This window comes from Leucoraja erinacea, chromosome 12 (assembly GCF_028641065.1).
Source record: "Leucoraja erinacea ecotype New England chromosome 12, Leri_hhj_1, whole genome shotgun sequence".
NCBI classification, from domain to species: Eukaryota; Metazoa; Chordata; class Chondrichthyes; order Rajiformes; family Rajidae; genus Leucoraja; species Leucoraja erinaceus.
This window is the reverse complement of record NC_073388.1, coordinates 6,392,929-6,411,279: the sequence shown is the minus strand read 5'-3', so window position 1 is coordinate 6,411,279 and position 18,351 is coordinate 6,392,929. Positions and strand designations below refer to the sequence as shown.

The following is an 18,351-nucleotide window of genomic DNA, read 5'->3' as shown; positions in this document are numbered from 1 at the left end:
TTCTTTTGGACCTCCAGGCGTCCAAATGACAATTAAATTGACTATTGACTATTAATTTTCTATGTCTCTATGTTTACATTCTCCTGCCTTCTCCCCATAACCTCTGACATCCGTATCCCACTTCCATGCTGTATCTCTAGAAGGAAAAACTAATAACTACACATTTGTCTCAAAAGAGGTTGCCAAGCTTACCGGGATTGGCATTGAGAAAGGCACTGGGGTATTTTGACAATACATATGCATAGGCACTGGGATGAAGACTGGCACAGGGATGGGCACCATAACCAAGTGTGGCTTCCACTCCTCTTCTGGAACAGAAATTAAACAAGAGCTTTACAAATGTGTACTTGCACTATGCACATTTTCCAGAACGTACAAAATTACCGTAGACAGACACAAAAACGTGGAGTAACAATGGATAATAGGTGCAGGAGTAGGCCATTCGGCCCTTCGAGCCAGCACTGGCATTCAATGTGATCATGGCTGATCATCCCCAATCAGTACCCCGTTCCTGCCTTCTCCCCATATCCCCTGACTCCGCTATATTTAAGAGCCCTATCTAGCTCTCTCTTGAACGTATCCAGAGAACCGGCCTCCACCGCCCTCTGAGGCAGAGAATTCCACACTCACCACTCTCTGTGAGAAAAAGTGTTTCCTCCTCTCTGTTCTAAATGGCTAACCCCTTATTCTTAAACTGTGGCCCCTGGTTCTGGACTCCCCCAACATTGGGAACATGTTTCCTGCCTCTAGCGTGTCCAATCCCTTAACAATCTTATATGTTTCAATAAGATCCCCTCTTATCATTCTAAACTCCAGAGTGTGCAAGCCCAGCCGCTCCATTCTTGGGCAGCGTCTATGGAGCGAAGAATTGGGTGATGTTTCGGTTCGAGACCCTTCTTCAGACTTACAGGTCAGAAATTACTTGATCGGATTTACTTGTTTTAAAGCTATTGCTCTTTGCGTGACCTGAAATGCAAAATTTTTCTTCTTACTGAAGCAATCTTCAAGCGTCAGAATGAAGTTTCAATTTCTACTGATTCCTTTCCCAAATAATGATAAAACAACGAACAATTGACAAATGATTCTACACGTCAAGATGCAGACTACTTGAAGGGGCAGACTAGTTCGGCACGTAAACCTGACTGAAACTCGAATTAAGGATTAGATGAAAAGTTTATACTTTATATAATTTATCTCGAACTTTTAGTCTCTTCATATCATGTTTTTTCTTTTTTTTATTTTTTCTTATTTTCTAAATATTATTCCATTCTTCTAGAAACATTATCATGCTTAGGCCATTTCGAGCCTGCACCGCCATTCAATTCTTTTCATCCAACTTATCCCGTCTTTCTTATTTCCCTGATCCCCTTATTTATCTATACTCCCTCTTAAAAAAATACTAGCCTCAACTACCCTCTGTGGCAGAGAGTTAAGAGATTCACACTCTCTCGATAAAAAAGTAATCTCGGTTTTAAATGATATACCCTGAAAGCTGTTTTCCTGGATATACCCTACCTGCCAATCTGCATCTAGTAAAAACCCCTTAAGATTATTAAAATAAGATATCGAGTGCCGAACAATCGTATATTAGTAATGTAGAAAATATACAAAAATATACGTACCTGCATTGAATAATGAAACCATATCAAGTGAGAAAATAAAAAGCATTGAATAATGAAGAACTTTCATAACCGCCTGTGGACAAACATGGAATGCTTTCTCTGTGATGCTGGAGTTTGAGAAGCTGATACGAAAGAGGTGTGTAAAATTACCAGACATTTACATAGGGTGAACTATCTTGGGTAGACTAGGATTAGAATGCTCAATCATAAGGTCACAAGTGAGAGGAGCAGAATTAGGCCATTCAGCCCATCAAGTCTACTCTGCCATTTTATCACGGCTGATCTAGCCCCATTCCCCTGCCTTCTTCCCATAACCTGACACCCGTGATAATCAAGAATCTACCAGTCTCCGCCTTAAATATATCTGTTGACGGCCTCCACAGCCTTCTGTGGCATAGAACTCCAGATTCACCACCCTCAGGTGGAGCCATCAGGCTATTAAACCTGGCTCGGGCAAAACTCTGATTATTGTTGATTCTGGATTTGCACATATTTTTTCGCATTGACTGACTGTTTGGTTCTGGTATCTGTTCATCATTAGTTGTTCATAAATAAGTGAAGTAACATTGTTCTGTGCTATTAAAGTAAACGGGACAAAAAAGCTTGGGAACCCCTGCACTAGTGGGAGCATTCTCTCCACATCCACTTTATCCAAGCCTTTCACTATTCAATGTCAATGTTACAATATCCAAAGGTCTCAAAAGGATTTAATTCACCTTTCACTTTACAATAATAATCAGCTATATTCTGTCTGTGAGAATTAACATGTTTCATCCTGCGTTTTGACACAAAGTGCTGGAGTAACTGAGTGGGCCAGGCAGTATCGGCCCATCAGAACCACCCTGCCTGGGGTCATCTGTTTGCCAGCCCTGGTTTTTTCCTGCTTCCATTTCCTCCCCTCCACTCAGACTGAAGGGCATCCAGTGGATATTTTTAGAGCAGACATCGACAGATTCTTGATGAGTACAAGTGTCAGGGGTTATGGGGAAAATGCAGGAGAATGAGGTTGAGAGGGAGAGTTCAGCCATGATTGAATGACAGAGTAGACTTGATGGGTCAAATGGACTAATTCTGCTCCTGGAACCTATGACCCAAAATATCAGCTGTCCATGTTCTCCACAGATGCTGCCTGAGCCGCTGAGTTACTCCAGCACTATGTGTCTATCTTTGGTATAAACAGCCATTAGACTGTTAAAGACTACAATAAGCTCTGAACTACATGGACTTGGGGCAGTGGTTGTGTCGTTTTGCACTGTTATTGTGTGTCTGCGTGCGTGCGTGCGTGTGTCTGCGTGCGTGCTTGTGCACATATACACACACTGAACTTGTTTTCTCGTTTATTTTATTGTTTACAAAGTAAACAAGTGAGAAGAATTTAATTGTTGTATCTGGGACACATGACAACTCTTGATCTGCCGTTCATGTTATAGGAGTAGAATTAGGCCATTCGGCCCATCGTGTCTACTCCATCACTCAATCATGGCTGCTCTCTGCCTCCTCATCCCATTTTCCTGCCTTTTCACCATAACCCTTGACACCCGTTCTAATCAATAACTTGTCTATCCCTGCTGTAAAAATATCCACTTACATGGCCTCCACAGCCCTCTGTGACAACGAGTTCCACAGATTAACTAAAGAAGTTCCTCCACACCTCCTTTCTAAAAGAGCGCCCTTTAATTCTGAGGTTATGACCTCTGGTCCCAGTCTCTCCCCCTAGTGGAAACAACCTCTCCACATCCAGTCTATCCATGCCTTTCGATAAACTGAAATTTAGGATGAGAGGGGATCTTATTGAAACATAAGATTATTAAGGGTTTGGACACGCTACAGGTTGGGGGAGCTCCAGAACCAGGGGCCACAGTTTAAGAATAAGGGGTAAGCCATTTAGAACTGAGATGAGAAACACTTTTTCTCAGAGAGTTGCGAGTCTGTGGAATTCTCTGCCTCAGAGGGCGGTGGAGGCAGGTTCACTGGATGCTTTCAAGAGAGAACTAGATAGGGCTCTTAAAAATAGCGGAGTCAGGGGATATGGGGTGAAGGCAGGAACGGGGTACTGATTGGGGATGATCAGCCATGACCACATTGAAAGGCAGTGCTGACTCGAAGAGCCGAATGGCCGACTCCTGCACCTATTGTCTATTGATGAAAATGTTACAATATCCAAATTTCTCAAATGAGTTTAATTCACCTTCCCATATTTATTGTTATGTTTTATTATATTTCATCTTCGGTTTGATTACTTACCTGTTTGACATCCTTTGGACTTCATTTCGGGTTTATAGGAGATGCCCTTGTTCTGAGTCAAGGGTTTGCACAGTATTGCCTTATTCTTCAGTGTTACAGGAGGTGGAGAGGGTGGTGAAGAAGGTGGCGGTGGTGGAGGTGGTGGTGGTGGTGGCGGCGGCGGTGGCTGCTTTGATGACCGAGTCTGTACAGATGCCTAATAAAGAATAGGTCAAAATTAGACATACAGGCCCGTTATCAAACCACTGGAGAATCGAACAAACGTATTTTCACCCGCAAATACAGATTAATATAATCACACGTGAAACTGCAACGGAAGAGAAGAGAAGGAAATTTTCAAGCTGAATTTTATTTTGGTCCGAGACCAAAATTTGGTCTTGGACAAATTCAGTCACGGGGGGTGAGGGGAGCCAAAGCATAAAGCCACCCACCCCCCACCCCTCCCCTCCCCCGCATAGGTTTGCTGTTCCAAATAACTTTCTGGCAACGCCTGCTCATGTGTACCTGTTTGGTCATCGAGGAGACGGCAGAGTCAGGTTGAACTGTGCTCTCTCCATCACCTTCACTGCCCAAGCTTGCCCGAGAATGACCACTGGGCAAGTTGCCAGAGATCTCCTTGCAAACACAAGTCAACCCCAGAGTGGGTTAGTAGGGTTAAAATGTGAGGGGGGGGGGGGGGGGGGAGGGGGGAAGGGGGGGGGGGGGGGGGTTGGAGGGATGTAGGGGTGGGGGGGAAGGAGGGGGGGGGGGGGGGGGGGGGAAAAGAGGGAGGAGGGAAATGAAACAAAAAAAACACATTGATAATTTGTCAAAGAATATATGGAATGCAACTAAATGTTATGAAAACTACAAGGAGACAACAAAAAAAAAACATGCAACATTCCAAATCCCAGATCCCTCGCTTCACAACTTTTGTTTTTGAATTCAAAACTCTATAGCGATTTGATTTGATTTTTTTTACAACATAAAATTTCAGATCTCTCTAATAAACAAATGTCTCATATTTTCCCCCCCCCCCCCATCAAATACGGTGTCTCTTCAATGGGTGACTGTCCATTAATTGAACGCGCTGCATTTTGTAAATGTAGCGTAGCTTCCGCTCACCATTTTGTCTAACACTCGACAGCTGTGGAGGCGATATGTGAATGTCGCAAGGCTTCGCCACCCCCATCCCCCCCCTGACCTCTCCACCCCCATCCCCCCCCCCCCCCCCCCCCCCCCCCAGTCCTTATGTATCGAACACCGAATCTCTGCATAACCCAGTCATGAGCAGTAGACCAACAACCCTCTTGACAGCGCAGACAGAAGAGGACTATAAACCCCCTCCCCTGTCTGCAATCATTGGCTATTCACCTCCAATTATGTCAGGTTAAAAAAGAACAAAATCGAGTAGAAATTTCTTTTTTTTTTGTTAAAAATGTAAATTTCAATCTCAAACAGCTGCGGGTCAGAAGGAAGAAACTCCGTGATTAAATACGCACAGAATCGCCCCTCCATTCCATTCTGAACAAATTTTTCTGGATGCAAATAACGTTTCAGGTTTTTCAGCTCATTGCTATCTCCCCCTTCCCCGGGGGAGGAGGGGGAGGGGGAGGGGGGGGGGGGGAATGGGGAGGGGTAAGTGCACCTTTGCAAGAAACTCGCAATAAAAGCAGTTAATGCTTTACAAACTGAAATACAAACAAAATATGCTTAAATACACAATTCTGATGAAGAGTCAAATCTGAAACTTTACCTATTATTCGCTTTCAGATGTTGAATGGCCTGCACTCTTCCAGCATTTTTTTTTTGTTTTTATTTCAGATATTCAGCATTCACACTGCTTTTTTTTACCAATGCTTTGCTGATTAACTCCTTAATAAATAAAAGTTATATAAAATAAATGGTTAATAATGGATTTGAAGGTAGGATAAGCACAAAGATAAATCAAATGCTCCACGGAACAGTGTGAATCTTTCAATGCTGGGGCTGCACAGGGTTGCTGACTAGATTTAAGCGAGAAATATAAATACAAGATAGAAACGGTGGAGTTTTGTTCAATTATCACTGGAGACCATTATATTTTGCAGAACTTTCCCTCTTATGATCACAGGTCAGATTGCACAAGGTCTGTGGAAGCAGTGAGCTTAAGTCAGCCATTAATATATTTCCTTGTTCAATCTTACACTTGTGCATCCATTATGTTTTTGTTGCGGTACGCGGATTAAAAAAAAAGTCAGAAACAAAAATCTCACATTCTGCAGAATAACACAAAGCGAAAGCAAATGTAAAAGGATTAAGTGGTTTAAAAAAAAATTTAAAAAAAATAAAAAATTGGTTAACACTGCAGCTGCCTGGCTGGTGATCACACATGCTCGACATGCCTGGAAAGTACAGAGTGCATCCGACTTACAAGGGACCCTCTCTAACGATGGAACCAACTCCTTACAGCTGTGAATGGAATATGGAACATACCTTGGAGCTCAAGAGTTCAATCCCACAAACTGTTCAGCTAGCACCCGGGACATGGGGAGGAAGCATACTGATTGTGGCGTTAAAATGGCAAAAAAAAAAAAACACACTTCAATCCACACCTATGGTAGGTGGAAGATCATTCAAAACGAAAAAACGTTACTTACTTCAAATTTCGTGGGAGAGGGAGTCGGAGAGGGGGTCGGAGACGTCGCATTCTTAGACTCCTGCGTCTCATCTGCAAACAAAAGACACAGATTGTTTGAAACAAACTGAGCCGATGTTTGTGAATGTGCACATTAGAGTGTGCGCACAATTGTGGGTGTGCACGTTTGAAAAAAAAAAAAAAAAAAAAAAACCCCTCAGTTTAAATAAAATTGCAAAAAAAAAAAAAAAAAAAAAAAAATGTGATAAAATAATTTGCCCACATTAATGTGGAAATTAATGAGGTCACCACTGCACATCTCTGTAACTACATTCATTCTGTGCTGATTGTGCGATATGTGCACAGCACACTACAAATCAGAGGCTCTGGGACAACACGCAAAGTGTAATCATCATCCCTTTTAGAAAATATTCCGTAACATGTTCAATGCATTTGCTTGCACGACTAAAAGAAAACAAAAACATTCTTCTGAAATGGCAGAAAATTGAATGAATGGGCTCATGAGGATATTAGGGGGGGGCAGATTCTGACATTTGGGCTTGGATGTGGCTTGCGGGGGGGGGGAGGGGGGAGGGGGATAACGGGTCTCTGTGCTGCTTTTTGTAAAATGAGTTTGGGCCGCATGGTACAAGTGCCCACCAGGCAAGAGGCCACAGCACAGAACAACAGAGTTAGTTGCAAACTGAAACTTAAACAAGGCATGCGACCAAAAACTGGAGCTGGCAATCACTGCACTCACTCAACAACAGATATTGCATGCAAAAAGGATCTTCAACCTAATCCACGCAAAATAAAACTCAACATTGCCACGCACAAGCTACAACACAAGTCCCTTGTTGCACCATTCCACCGCACACGCAGAATGGGGTAACAAGTGCAGCGTTTAAACTAAAGATTATACACCAAATCCAAACCCCTTCAATGATAAAGGTATCCAAGATCAGTACAAATCAAGCAGGGTGTGTACTGCAGGATCATGCAGCAGGTTATTTGTTCAAAAGGAACATTTTGCAGGTAGTTAAACGCACACCAGTGCTAAAATCATTACATTTGCTAAAACCTGTGAAGACGATTTAACTGCTCTCAACGACAAAGGTAAGTATACCACAATTATAAGTCACTTTTTACTATGCCGAGTCATTCGGCTGGCTGCAAGGCTGTGAATTTATAATTATTCTAGCATCGTGGGATGTTAGGAAGACCTTACGACGTTGTGCCCGACAACTTGCCTAGAATGGCTCTAAATAATAAGGTAGAAGTAGTAAATGATGAAGCTCTTTTGCAGCTTTCTCATCACCCCCGGCCACTCCATCTATCCCCCCCCCCCTCCGATCAAACAAGAGGTACAGAAGTGTGAAAACTCACACATCCAGATTCAGAGGCAGTTTCTTCCCAGCTGTTATCAGGCAACTGAACCATCCTACCACAACCAGAGAGCAGTCCTGAACCACTATCTACCTCATTGGAGACCCTCGGACTGTCTTTGATCGGGCTTTACCTTGCACTAAACGTTATTCATTTTATCATGAATCTGTACACTGTGGATGGCTCAATTGTAATCCTGTGTAGTCTTTCTAGTATAGATCGGTTAGCATGGAACACAAGCTTTCCACTGTACTTCGGTACTCGTGGCAATAAACTAAACCTACTTCTTATAACTCACGTGAATGGTCCCACTGAAAACAAAATTGTGGACATTAATATATCCCTTTGTCCCATTTTGAGATCAGATTCTCCTATTGATGTACCGTGGATTGCGACACACACACACAAACACATCTTAGATTAACTTGCCAATGAATTAGGACTTCTAACCTCGTAAGCCCACACAAGTCAGACACTCTTCAAAGTGAAGTTTAGGATATGAAACGTCAGGACCATCAACAACCCCAAGAGGGACAAGAGAGTTTCAGCAACATCCTCTCTCACTGCTTCCCCCACTGTGATCCCTCCTGCTCTCCGACCTCAGAGCGAGGCCCAGTGCAAATTGGAGGAACAGCACCTCATATTTCGCTTGGGCAGTTTACACCCCAGTTGTATGAACATTGACTTCTCTAACTTCAAGTGTTCCTTGCTTTCCTTCGCAGACAAAAATGCTGGAGAAACTCAACGGGTGAGGCAGCATCTATGGGGCAAAGGAATAGGTGACGTTTCGGGTCGAGACAGATAACTATGCCTTGGAGCACAGGAGGATGTGGGATGATCTTGCAGAAGTGCACATAACGCATAGTCGTTTAATCCAGCATTTTATGTCCATCTTCAGTACAAACCAGCATCTGTAGTTCCTTCCTCCAGAGATTACAAAGGATTCTTTTCACAATTGGCCAGATTAAAATTTTAAAAAAGATTCTGTCCCAGGATAAGTGCAAGACGTGCACCTCACCAAGCCATCCACCCAAACTCATTATAGATTAGATCCAAGGAAGTCTACGACATGGAACCATCTAATCCACTGCTATATTGATCCAACTTCCACAGGTTCCCTGGAGTTAATCACCGACTCCGTTTACACTTCATGCTGCCACCAACATAATCAAGGACGAGTCTCACCACAGTCACCCTCTCTTCACCCATTAGGCAAAAGGTACAGAAGTATGAAAACGCATATCTCCAGATTCAGGGAGTTTCTTCCCAACTGTTATCAGGCAACTGAACCATTCTATCAACAAGAAGAGAGCGGTCCTGAGCTGCCATCTACCTCATTGGCGACCCCGGGATTCTCCATTTGTACTTTTACTGGACTTCATCTTCCACTAAACTTAATTTCCTTCATCATATATCTGTACATTGTGGACGGCTCGATTGTAATCATGTATAGTCTTTCCGCTGACTGGTTTGCATGCAACTAAAGCTGTTCACTGTACCTTGGTACACGTGACAATAAACTAAACTAAACTAATCTACAGTTTGAGTAGGAAACGACTTTCATAATCTAATGTTAAAAACTAAGATCTTTTCTACCTCAGCCACTGATTCTCAGCATACAAACGGCACTCTATCTTGGACCACAATAGCCTAAAGAAGATTCTCAAACAAAACTTGGCTTTGACTGCAACATCAAGCCAATTGCAGTGAACACGAGTGAAACACTAGCCCCGACAACTAATCATATAATGCGCCGTCCAACAAGCACAGGAAGAAACAAGTCTGAAGGGTCTCGACCCGAAACATCACCCATTCCTTCTCTCCAGAGATGCTGCCTGTCCCGCTGAGTGACTCCAGCATTTTATGTCTACCTTCAGTTTAAACCAGCATCTGTCGTTCCTTCCTACACAGGTAGAAACACCTTCAAAATCTCAATATTTGCCAGGTTGCAGAAAAAAAAAATTACCCGTCACATTTATCACCTTCCAAATTATTGATAGCACGATACACAAAATACATGACAAAAATGTTTGCAGGACAGGAAATGTATCCATGCATTTGTGAGATTGATAGAATCTTGATTCGTATGGGTGTCAGGGATTATGGGGAGAAGGCAAGAAAATGGGGTTGAGAGGGAAAGATAGATCAGCCAAGATTGAATGTCAGAGTAGAGTTGATGGAGAACATGAACTATGTGCCTCAGCATCCCCTCCTCTCCCATGGCATCGCAGTCGCTGCCTCAAAAAGGCTGCCAACGTCATCAAGGACCCACACCATCCTGGCCACACACTCATCTCCCCGCTACCTTCAAGTAGACGGTACAGGAGTCTGAAACCTGCAACGTCCAGGTTCAGAAACAGCTTCTTCCCCACAGCCATCAGGCTATTGAACTCAACTCAAACAAATCTCTGAACATTAATAGCCCATTATCTGTTTATTTGCACTTTAACTGTTTTATTTATTCATGTGTGTATATATTTATACAATGGTAAATGGACACACTTATCTGTTCCGTATTCATGCCTTCTATAATTCTGTTGTGCTGAAGCAAAGCAAGAATTTCATTGTCCTATCTGGGACACGTGACAATAAACTGTCTTGAATCATGACAGCATTTCTGATAGGTTTTTGCGCTACCCTTAACATCAAAAGTGAACGGTCTTATGGAAGAAAAATACCATTCAAACCAATGCCACCAATCCTTCCGCTGGCTGGTTAGCATGTAACAAAACCTCGGTACATGTGACAATAAACTAAATATGTGGATGACCGACAATTTCTTGATGCCGGCGCATATCGTTGATTAAATTTGCTTCCACATTTAATTTAACGTTAATTTACTCCCCTTTAATTTAAACCGAAACTGCTTTTATTTTTACTGGAAAGCAGAATTCATTTTTAAATGAAACCCCCGGTACTGAAGAAATGCCAAGTACATGGGCTGTACAGGATATTTTATTGGATTATAACCATTATATCCCAGAACCAGTTAGTGGCACAACAGCAAATGATAATTTAAATCAGAGTGAATTAAAAAAATTATTTAAAGCTGGAGGAAGTAAGATAATATTAGTAATGGTGACTACAAAACCATTAACTGCTGTAGAAATCTACCTTGGGCAATGCAGTCCTGGCTGTGGTATATCCCTTCAATTACAATTAAAATCACATATGTCATGCAATGCATAAGACACATTTAAAAAAATAGGTGCAGGAGGAGGCCATTCGGCCCTTTGAGCCAGCACCGCCATTCAATATGATCACGGCTGATCATCCAAAATCAGTACCCTGATCCTGCTTTCTCCCCATATCCATTAGCCTTAAGAGCTACATCTACCTCTTTCTTGAATACATCCAGTGAATTCCCTACCGCCTTCTGGGGCAGAGAATTACACAAAATGTAGTGTGTCAGAAGTGGGATTCGAACCCACACCCCCAGTTGGAGACCAGAATGGCTTGACTGCAGAAGGACTTTATTCCTTGAGGCTGGCGCCTTAGACTACTCGGCTATCCTGACATACATCAGTATGAATAAAAATTCCAATACCTTGCAATCTAGGTTTAAAAAAAAAGTAATTTCATCACTCCAGAATTATTTACAAGCTTCCTTTATGTGACTTTAGTACATGTCCACAAAGTTTGATTCAAAAATCACTGCGGAATATTGCCTAAATACAAGGTAGATATAAAATGCTAGAGTAGCTCAGCGGGAGAGGCAGCATCTCTGGAAAGAAGGAATGGGTGACGTTTCGGATCGAGACCCTTCTTCAGACTGATCGGGCGGATGGGCGGGACAGAGATAGAATGTGGTCGGAGACAGTAAGACTGGTGGGAGAACTGGGAAGGAGGAGGGATGGAGAGAGGGGGAAAGCTGGTTAGAAAAGTCAATGTTCATACCACTGGGGTGTAACCTGCCCAAGCGAAATATGAGGTGTTGTTCCTCCAATTTGCACCAGGCCTCACTCTGGCAATGGAGGCGGCCCAGGACAGAAAGGTCAGATTGGGAATGGGAGGGGGGGGGGGGCTATAAAGTGCTGAGCAACCAGGAGATCAGGTCGGTTAAGGCAGACTGAGCGGAGGTATTCAGCGAAAGTCGCCGAGCCTGCGCTTGGTCTCGCCAATGTATAGAAGCCACCTTGCCGCCCAACAGTGGCTAAAGGCTGTGGCACAACACCAATAATGAACACTTAACACTGCCCTAGTCAACAATGCGTACACACTATGGAGAGATAACACATCGAGCAATGTTTCAACTGAAAACATTTTGCAGATCAATATTCTCTCAATTTTATCCAACTCTGAAAGACCAAATTGCAAGATGGCAGGTGGTTATTTTTTTACTACTTAGTGGGAACTGTCAAATGTTTCATGTGCACAATGCCAACACTTCACTCTAATCCTAGTTAAAGATGCCCAAACAATGACAAAGCACAAATATTGCAAATAGACACAAAGTGCTGGAATAACTGAGCGGGTCAGGCAGCATCACTGGAGAAAAGGGATAGGTGATGTTTCAGGACAGGAATATTGCATTCACACCTATTTGATCTTTAGGATTCATCAATTTTTGTATTCATTTTAATATCACGACAGGTCTATTTTATTAAAACAATGAACATCTTCTGAGTTCAGACAAGTCATTAGCCAAATCCTTGCAGCAATCAATAGTTTCCTGTCTTCCTCAAACAATCCATATACTTGAGCGCATTTTGTGAATTTAATGAACAGCAAGCTAAAAATACTAAAAGCTAAATTATAAGACAATCTTATAATGAGGATTATTTGCAAACAGTTCAGGCCTGTACAACTGCATTTCTCCTAAAGATAGACACAAAACGCTGGAGTAACTGAAGAATGGGCGACTTTTACGGGTCGAGACCATTCTTCAGATGCTCGACACGAAACGTCACCCATTCCTTCTCTCCAGAGATGCTGCCTGTCCCGCTGAGTTACTCCAGCATTTTGAGTCTATCTTCGGTTTAAATCAGCATCTGCAGTTCCTTCCTACTGCATTTCCACTGAAGCTACTCCTTGAAATTTCTACTTGGAGATAAAAATAGCATTCATGTCCTTCCAGGTAAAAGTCCAGCCTTCATCCTTTCGGCCCGAAACGTTGCCTATTTCCTTCGCTCCATAGATGCTGCTGCACCCGCTGAGTTTCTCCAGCTTTTTTGTGTAACCTTCATCCTTTATTTGTTTAGTTTAGTGATACAGCGTGGAAACAGTCCCTTCGGCCCACTGTGTCCACATTGATCAGCAATCACCCATACAATGCCCTCCATATTGTTTGGGACAAAAACCCGTCATTTATTTATTTGTCTCTGTACTCCACAATTTGTGATTTGCAATAGAAAAAAAATCACATGTGGTTAAAGTGCACATTGTCAGATTTTAATAAAGGCCATTTTTATACATTTTGGTTTCACCATGTAGAAATTACAGCTGTGTTTATACATAGTCCCTCCATTTCAGGGCACCATAATGTTTGGGACACACGGCTTCACAGGTGTTTGTAATTGCTCAGGTGTGTTTAAATGCCTCCTGAATGCAGGTATAAGAGAGCTCTCAGCACCTAGTCTTTCCTCCAGTCTTTCTATCACCGTTGGAAACTTTTATTGCTGTTTATCAACATGAGGACCAAAGTTGTGCCAATGCAAGTCAAAGAAGCCATTATGAGACCGAGAAACAAGAATAAAACTGTTAAGAGACATCAGCCAAACCTTAAGGGCCTGTCCCACTTGGGCGACCTAATCTGCGAGTTCTGACGAGTTTGCCCTCGACTCATGCTTGCAGCATGGTCGACACGAGGTCAATAGACAATACACAATAAACAATAGGTGCAGGAGTAGGCCATTTGGCCCTTCGAGCCAGCACCGCCATTCAATGTGATCATGGCTGATCATCTCCAATCAGTACCCCGTTCCTGCCTTCTCCCCATATCCCGACTCCGCTATCTTTAAGAGCCCTATCCCGTTCTCTCATGAAAGTATCCAGAGAACCGGCCACCACCGCCCTCTGAGGCAGAGAATTCCACAGACTCACAACTCTCTGTGAGAAAAAGTGTTTCCTCCTCTCCGTTCTAAATGGCTTACTCCTTATTCTTAAACTGGGACCCCTGGTTCTGGACTCCCCCAACATTGGGAACATGTTTCCTGCCTCTAGCGTGTCCAAACCCTTAACAATCTTATATGTTAAGGTGGTAGGAGGTCTTCGTAACTCTCCTTCATGCTCGAGAGTGGTCTCCGCGCACTCGAGGCCTCAGCTAGGTCACGGCATTTTTTTCAATATGTTAAAAAAAATACCCGCTAGTAAAAAAAAAGTTACCATGGAAAAGAAATTGACACTTTTTTTACTCGTAGATTTAGTCGTAGTAGGTCGGCATGTTAGTCGTAGGTAGTCAAAGGTAGTCGTAGATAGTCTTCATCATAGTCGAAGGGAGGTCGAAGGAGGTCGTCTTCACTCTCCACTATTCGGTGTCCAATTTTCCCGAAGTTAGTCGTAGCTAGTTGAAGCTGGTGTTCAACATAGTCGTAGGAGGTCGAAGGAGGTCTTCTACATAGTTGAAGGAGGTCTTCAACATGTCATTTTTTCAAACTCTTCTAAACTTGCCAATTAGGTCGCCCAAGTGGGACAGCCCCTTAAGGCTTACCAAAATCAACTGCTTGGAACATCATTAAGAAGAAAGAGAGAATTGGTGAGCTTACTAATCGCAAAGGGACTAGCAGGCCAAAGAAGACCTCCACAGCTGATGACAGAAAAAAATCTCTCTATAATAAAGGAAAAAACCCAAACACCTGCCCAACAGAGCAGAAACACTCTTCAGGAGTCGGGTGAGGATTTGTCAATGACCACTGTCTGCAGAAGACTTAATGAACAGAAATACAGAGGCTACATTGCAAGATGCAAACCACTGGTTAGCTGCAAAATAGGATGGCCAGGTTACAGTTTGCCACAAAGTACTTAAAAGAGCAACCACAGTTCTGGAAAAAGGTCTTGTGGACAGATGAGATGAAGATTAACTTATATCAGAGTGATGGAGGAGAGAAGATACTGCCCAAGATCCAAAGCATACCACCTCATCTGTGAAACATGTTGGTGGGGGTGTTAAGGCCTGGGCATGTATGGCTGCTGAAGGCACTTATCTTCATTGATGATACAACTGCCGATGTTAGTAGCATAATTGAAGTGTATAGACACATCCTATCTGCTCAAGTTCAAACAAATGCCTCAAAACTCATTGGTCGGCGGTTAGATTCTACAGCCGGACAATGATCCCAAACATACTGCTAAAGCAACAAAGGAGTTTTACAAAGCTAAAAAAGGTCAATTCTTGAGTGGCCAAGTCAATCACCCGATCTGAACCCAATGAGCATGCCTTTTATATGCTGAAGAGAAAATTGAAGGGCACTAGCCCTCAAAACAAGCATAAGCTAAAGATGGCTGCAATACAGGCCTGGCAGAGCATCACCAGAGAAGACACCCAGCAACTGGTGATGTCCATGAATCGCAAACTTCAAGCAGTCAATGCATGCAAAGGATATGCAACAAAATACTAAACATGACTACTTTCATTTGCATGACATTGCTGTGTCCCAAACATTATGGTGCCCTGAAATAGGGGGGGGGGGGGAAATGTGTATAAACACTGCTGTAATTTCTACATGGTGAAACCAAAATGTGTAAAAATAGCCTTTATTAAAATCTGACAAAGTGCACTTTAACAACACATGATTTTTTTTCTAATATAAATCTCAAATGGTGGATCTCAAGAGGCAAATAAATAAATAAATAAACGAGTCTTTGTCCCAAACATTATGGAGGGCACTGTACACCCATAGTTCCTCCACACACCTGGGTCAATTTACTGAAGCCAATTAGCCTACAAACCTGCACGTCTTTGGAATGTGGGTAGAAACCGGAGCATCAGGGGGGGGAAAAAACGCACGCAACCAGAGAGAACCTGCAAATTCCACAGACAGCATCCACTCAGGATCGAACCCAGGCGCCTCTAGCGCTGTGAAGCAGCAACTCTACTGCTGCATCACTGGCAGAATAACAAACATCAAAGCATGTGAGGGGGTGGGAGAAAACTATTCTGGGTGAGAACTTGGCTGGCTTCAAATAAATTTGTTGATACCTCCACTAGAAGAATCATCCGTATCATCACAATCATATAGATACTCGCACTATGTTTTGCAATTACACAGGTTGACTATGACTGCACTCAGTCAATTTTGGTTCACTGGTATTATTGTCACCCAAGCTACAAGATTGCATGCTTCGAGTATATAATCAAGGCAGATACTACAGTCTAGCGCTGTTAGAGGTGGGATGCATGTTGGGATTAAACATCAAACACAGACTCCAAATTACTTCAAAAACAAAATCCAACGATACTATCCGAAGGCTGGGAAAGTCTCCTGCTGTACTACCCTACACTTAGCCATCAACCAGCGCTGTCAAACACACATTTCTGGATTGGTTATGATCAGATTGGATTTTATTTGCCGCAAATTTATTTTAAATGGGCATTCTGTGGTTCTCATTAAAAACATGTACTTTATTTTAGAGGCACAGCATGGAAACGGGTCATTCGGCCCACCGTATCCGCGCCGACCAGCGATCCCGCACACTAACAGTATCCCACACTCTCACCACAATTTTATGATTTTTAGCGATTTATTTTTACAATTTTACCAAAGCCAATTAACCTACAAACCTGTACATCTTGGGAGTGTGGGACGAAACCATAGCACCTGGAGAAAACCCACGCACATCACGGGGAAAACGTACAAACTCCGTACAGACAGCACCCGTAGTCAGGGTCGATCCCAGGTCTATGGCCCTGTGAGGCAGCAACTCTACCAGTGCGCCACCGTACTGCCCTTCAATGCCACGATTAGAGAGGGTGCTGGGGGGGGGGGGGGGGGGGTTTATTTAACGTAATTATCAAGCTGGCAATTATCATTCTAGCACTATTGTTACAGGCCAAGCGCATGGTTCATGCTCAGAAGGAATGGGTTAAGTGCCATTGTTGAACCACTCAAGCATCTCTCAGCATTCAGAATAAAGGACTTGGATCCCTTCCTCTTCCCATTTCCTGTCCACGTGTGCATGAATGTCCTAACTAACCCAAAAGGGCAGTGAAGCAAAAATTCTTCATAACCAAAGATAAAATAACTTTAAATAAATAAATAAATATGCGTGGTTTTTTTTTTGTTTTGTTTTTGGAAGAGGAAGGTGGGGAATCAAAATGAGCATCAGCAAATGATGGCCAGGCTAACCATTCTTTGGAATAGGATGGTACGCTCTTCCTGTGGAGTTTGCACGTTCTCCGTGACTGCCGGGCTATTTTCCAGGTTTTCCTTTCCCAGCTAGTAGAGTTGCTTCCTGACAGCGCCAGAGACCCGGGTTTGATTCCGACTATGGGTGCTGTCTGTACGGAGTTTGCACGTTCTCCCCGTGGCCGCATGGGTTTTGCCCAAGTGCTCCAGTTTCCTCCCACACTCCAAACTCATGTCTGTTGTTAGGTCAATCGGCTTTGATAAACTGCCCAAAGTGTGCGGGATAGAACTGGAGTACACGTGATCAATGGTCGGTGTGGACTCTGTGGGTCTAAGGGCCTGTTCTCACACCTATCTCCGAGCTAGACTAATAAAGAGTGCATTTGGGAAAACGGTGGGGGGGAAATGTAATTAAGACTGTAATAATCGTAAAAGCAGAGCTGCAGCAGTTTTTGAGAAGAGGAAAATTAAATTATTGGCTGCATCAGCGCCCGTATGCATCTTCAGTCGCAAGTTTCCTCCAATATTATTCAGTTCAAGATTGGCTTTCATCTGGTGCCCAATAGTTGGAAAAGATACAGAGAAGATGTACAAAGGAGGTGCCAGGACCAGAGGGTCTGAGCTATAGGGAGTGGTTGAGCAGGTTGGGACGCTATTCTCTAGAGCACAGATAAGGGGTGATCTTGTAGAGGAGTATAAAATCATGAGAGGAATAGATCGGATGGACGCACAGAGTCTCTTGCCCAGCGTGGGGGAAATCAAGAACCAGGGGGTATAGGACTAAGAAGATGAAGGGGGAAAGATTTTATAGGAATCGGAGGGGTAACGTTTTTCTTGCAAAGGGTGGGTGCATGGAACGAGTGCCGGAGGAGGTAGGCGAGGCAAGGACTATGGCAACATTTAAGAAGCAATCAGACATGTACATGAATAAGACGGGTTTAGAGAGATATGGGCCAAACGCAGGCAAGAGGGAATAACATGGATGGGACATGTTGGATGGCGTGGGCAAGTTGTGCCGAAGTGCCTGTTCCAACCCACTATGATTAGTGAAAATGCTGGAGAAACTAGGCTGCATATCACGGAGGATCCTCCATGAAGAATGAACAAGTGTACAGAGGTGCACAGGCAGCAACTATATTCAGCGAAGAGCGGAACTCCCAAACAACAGCTAAGAATAGTCAAGCAGTCACGTCTCGATGGTTGCCGCGAAATGGCTATC

General features: G+C 43.3%; 1 protein-coding gene and 1 non-coding gene across 6 annotated transcripts in view; both read right to left on the bottom strand.

Moving 5' to 3' along the window:
* Positions 1 to 18,351, bottom strand: part of LOC129702028 (zinc finger MYM-type protein 3-like) — an 82,361-nt gene that overhangs the window by 21,393 nt on the left and 42,617 nt on the right. For 2 of the 5 annotated variants that reach the window (XM_055643528.1, XM_055643527.1), the window contains exons 14-17: positions 6,485 to 6,555; positions 4,371 to 4,481; positions 3,867 to 4,062; positions 193 to 308 (exon numbers count right to left, since the gene is read on the bottom strand). In XM_055643528.1, coding sequence (XP_055499503.1) covers positions 193 to 308; positions 3,867 to 4,062; positions 4,371 to 4,481; positions 6,485 to 6,555 — 494 coding nt within the window. The remainder of the gene's footprint in view (positions 1 to 192; positions 309 to 3,866; positions 4,063 to 4,370; positions 4,482 to 6,484; positions 6,556 to 18,351) is intronic. The other 3 variants (XM_055643529.1, XM_055643530.1, XM_055643531.1) reach the window with 3 other exon arrangements.
* trnal-caa (transfer RNA leucine (anticodon CAA)) lies at positions 11,255 to 11,365 on the bottom strand. Its single transcript has 2 exons — positions 11,328 to 11,365; positions 11,255 to 11,289 (listed from the first exon to the last, which is right to left on the bottom strand). It is a non-coding gene; the product is annotated as a tRNA-Leu (tRNA).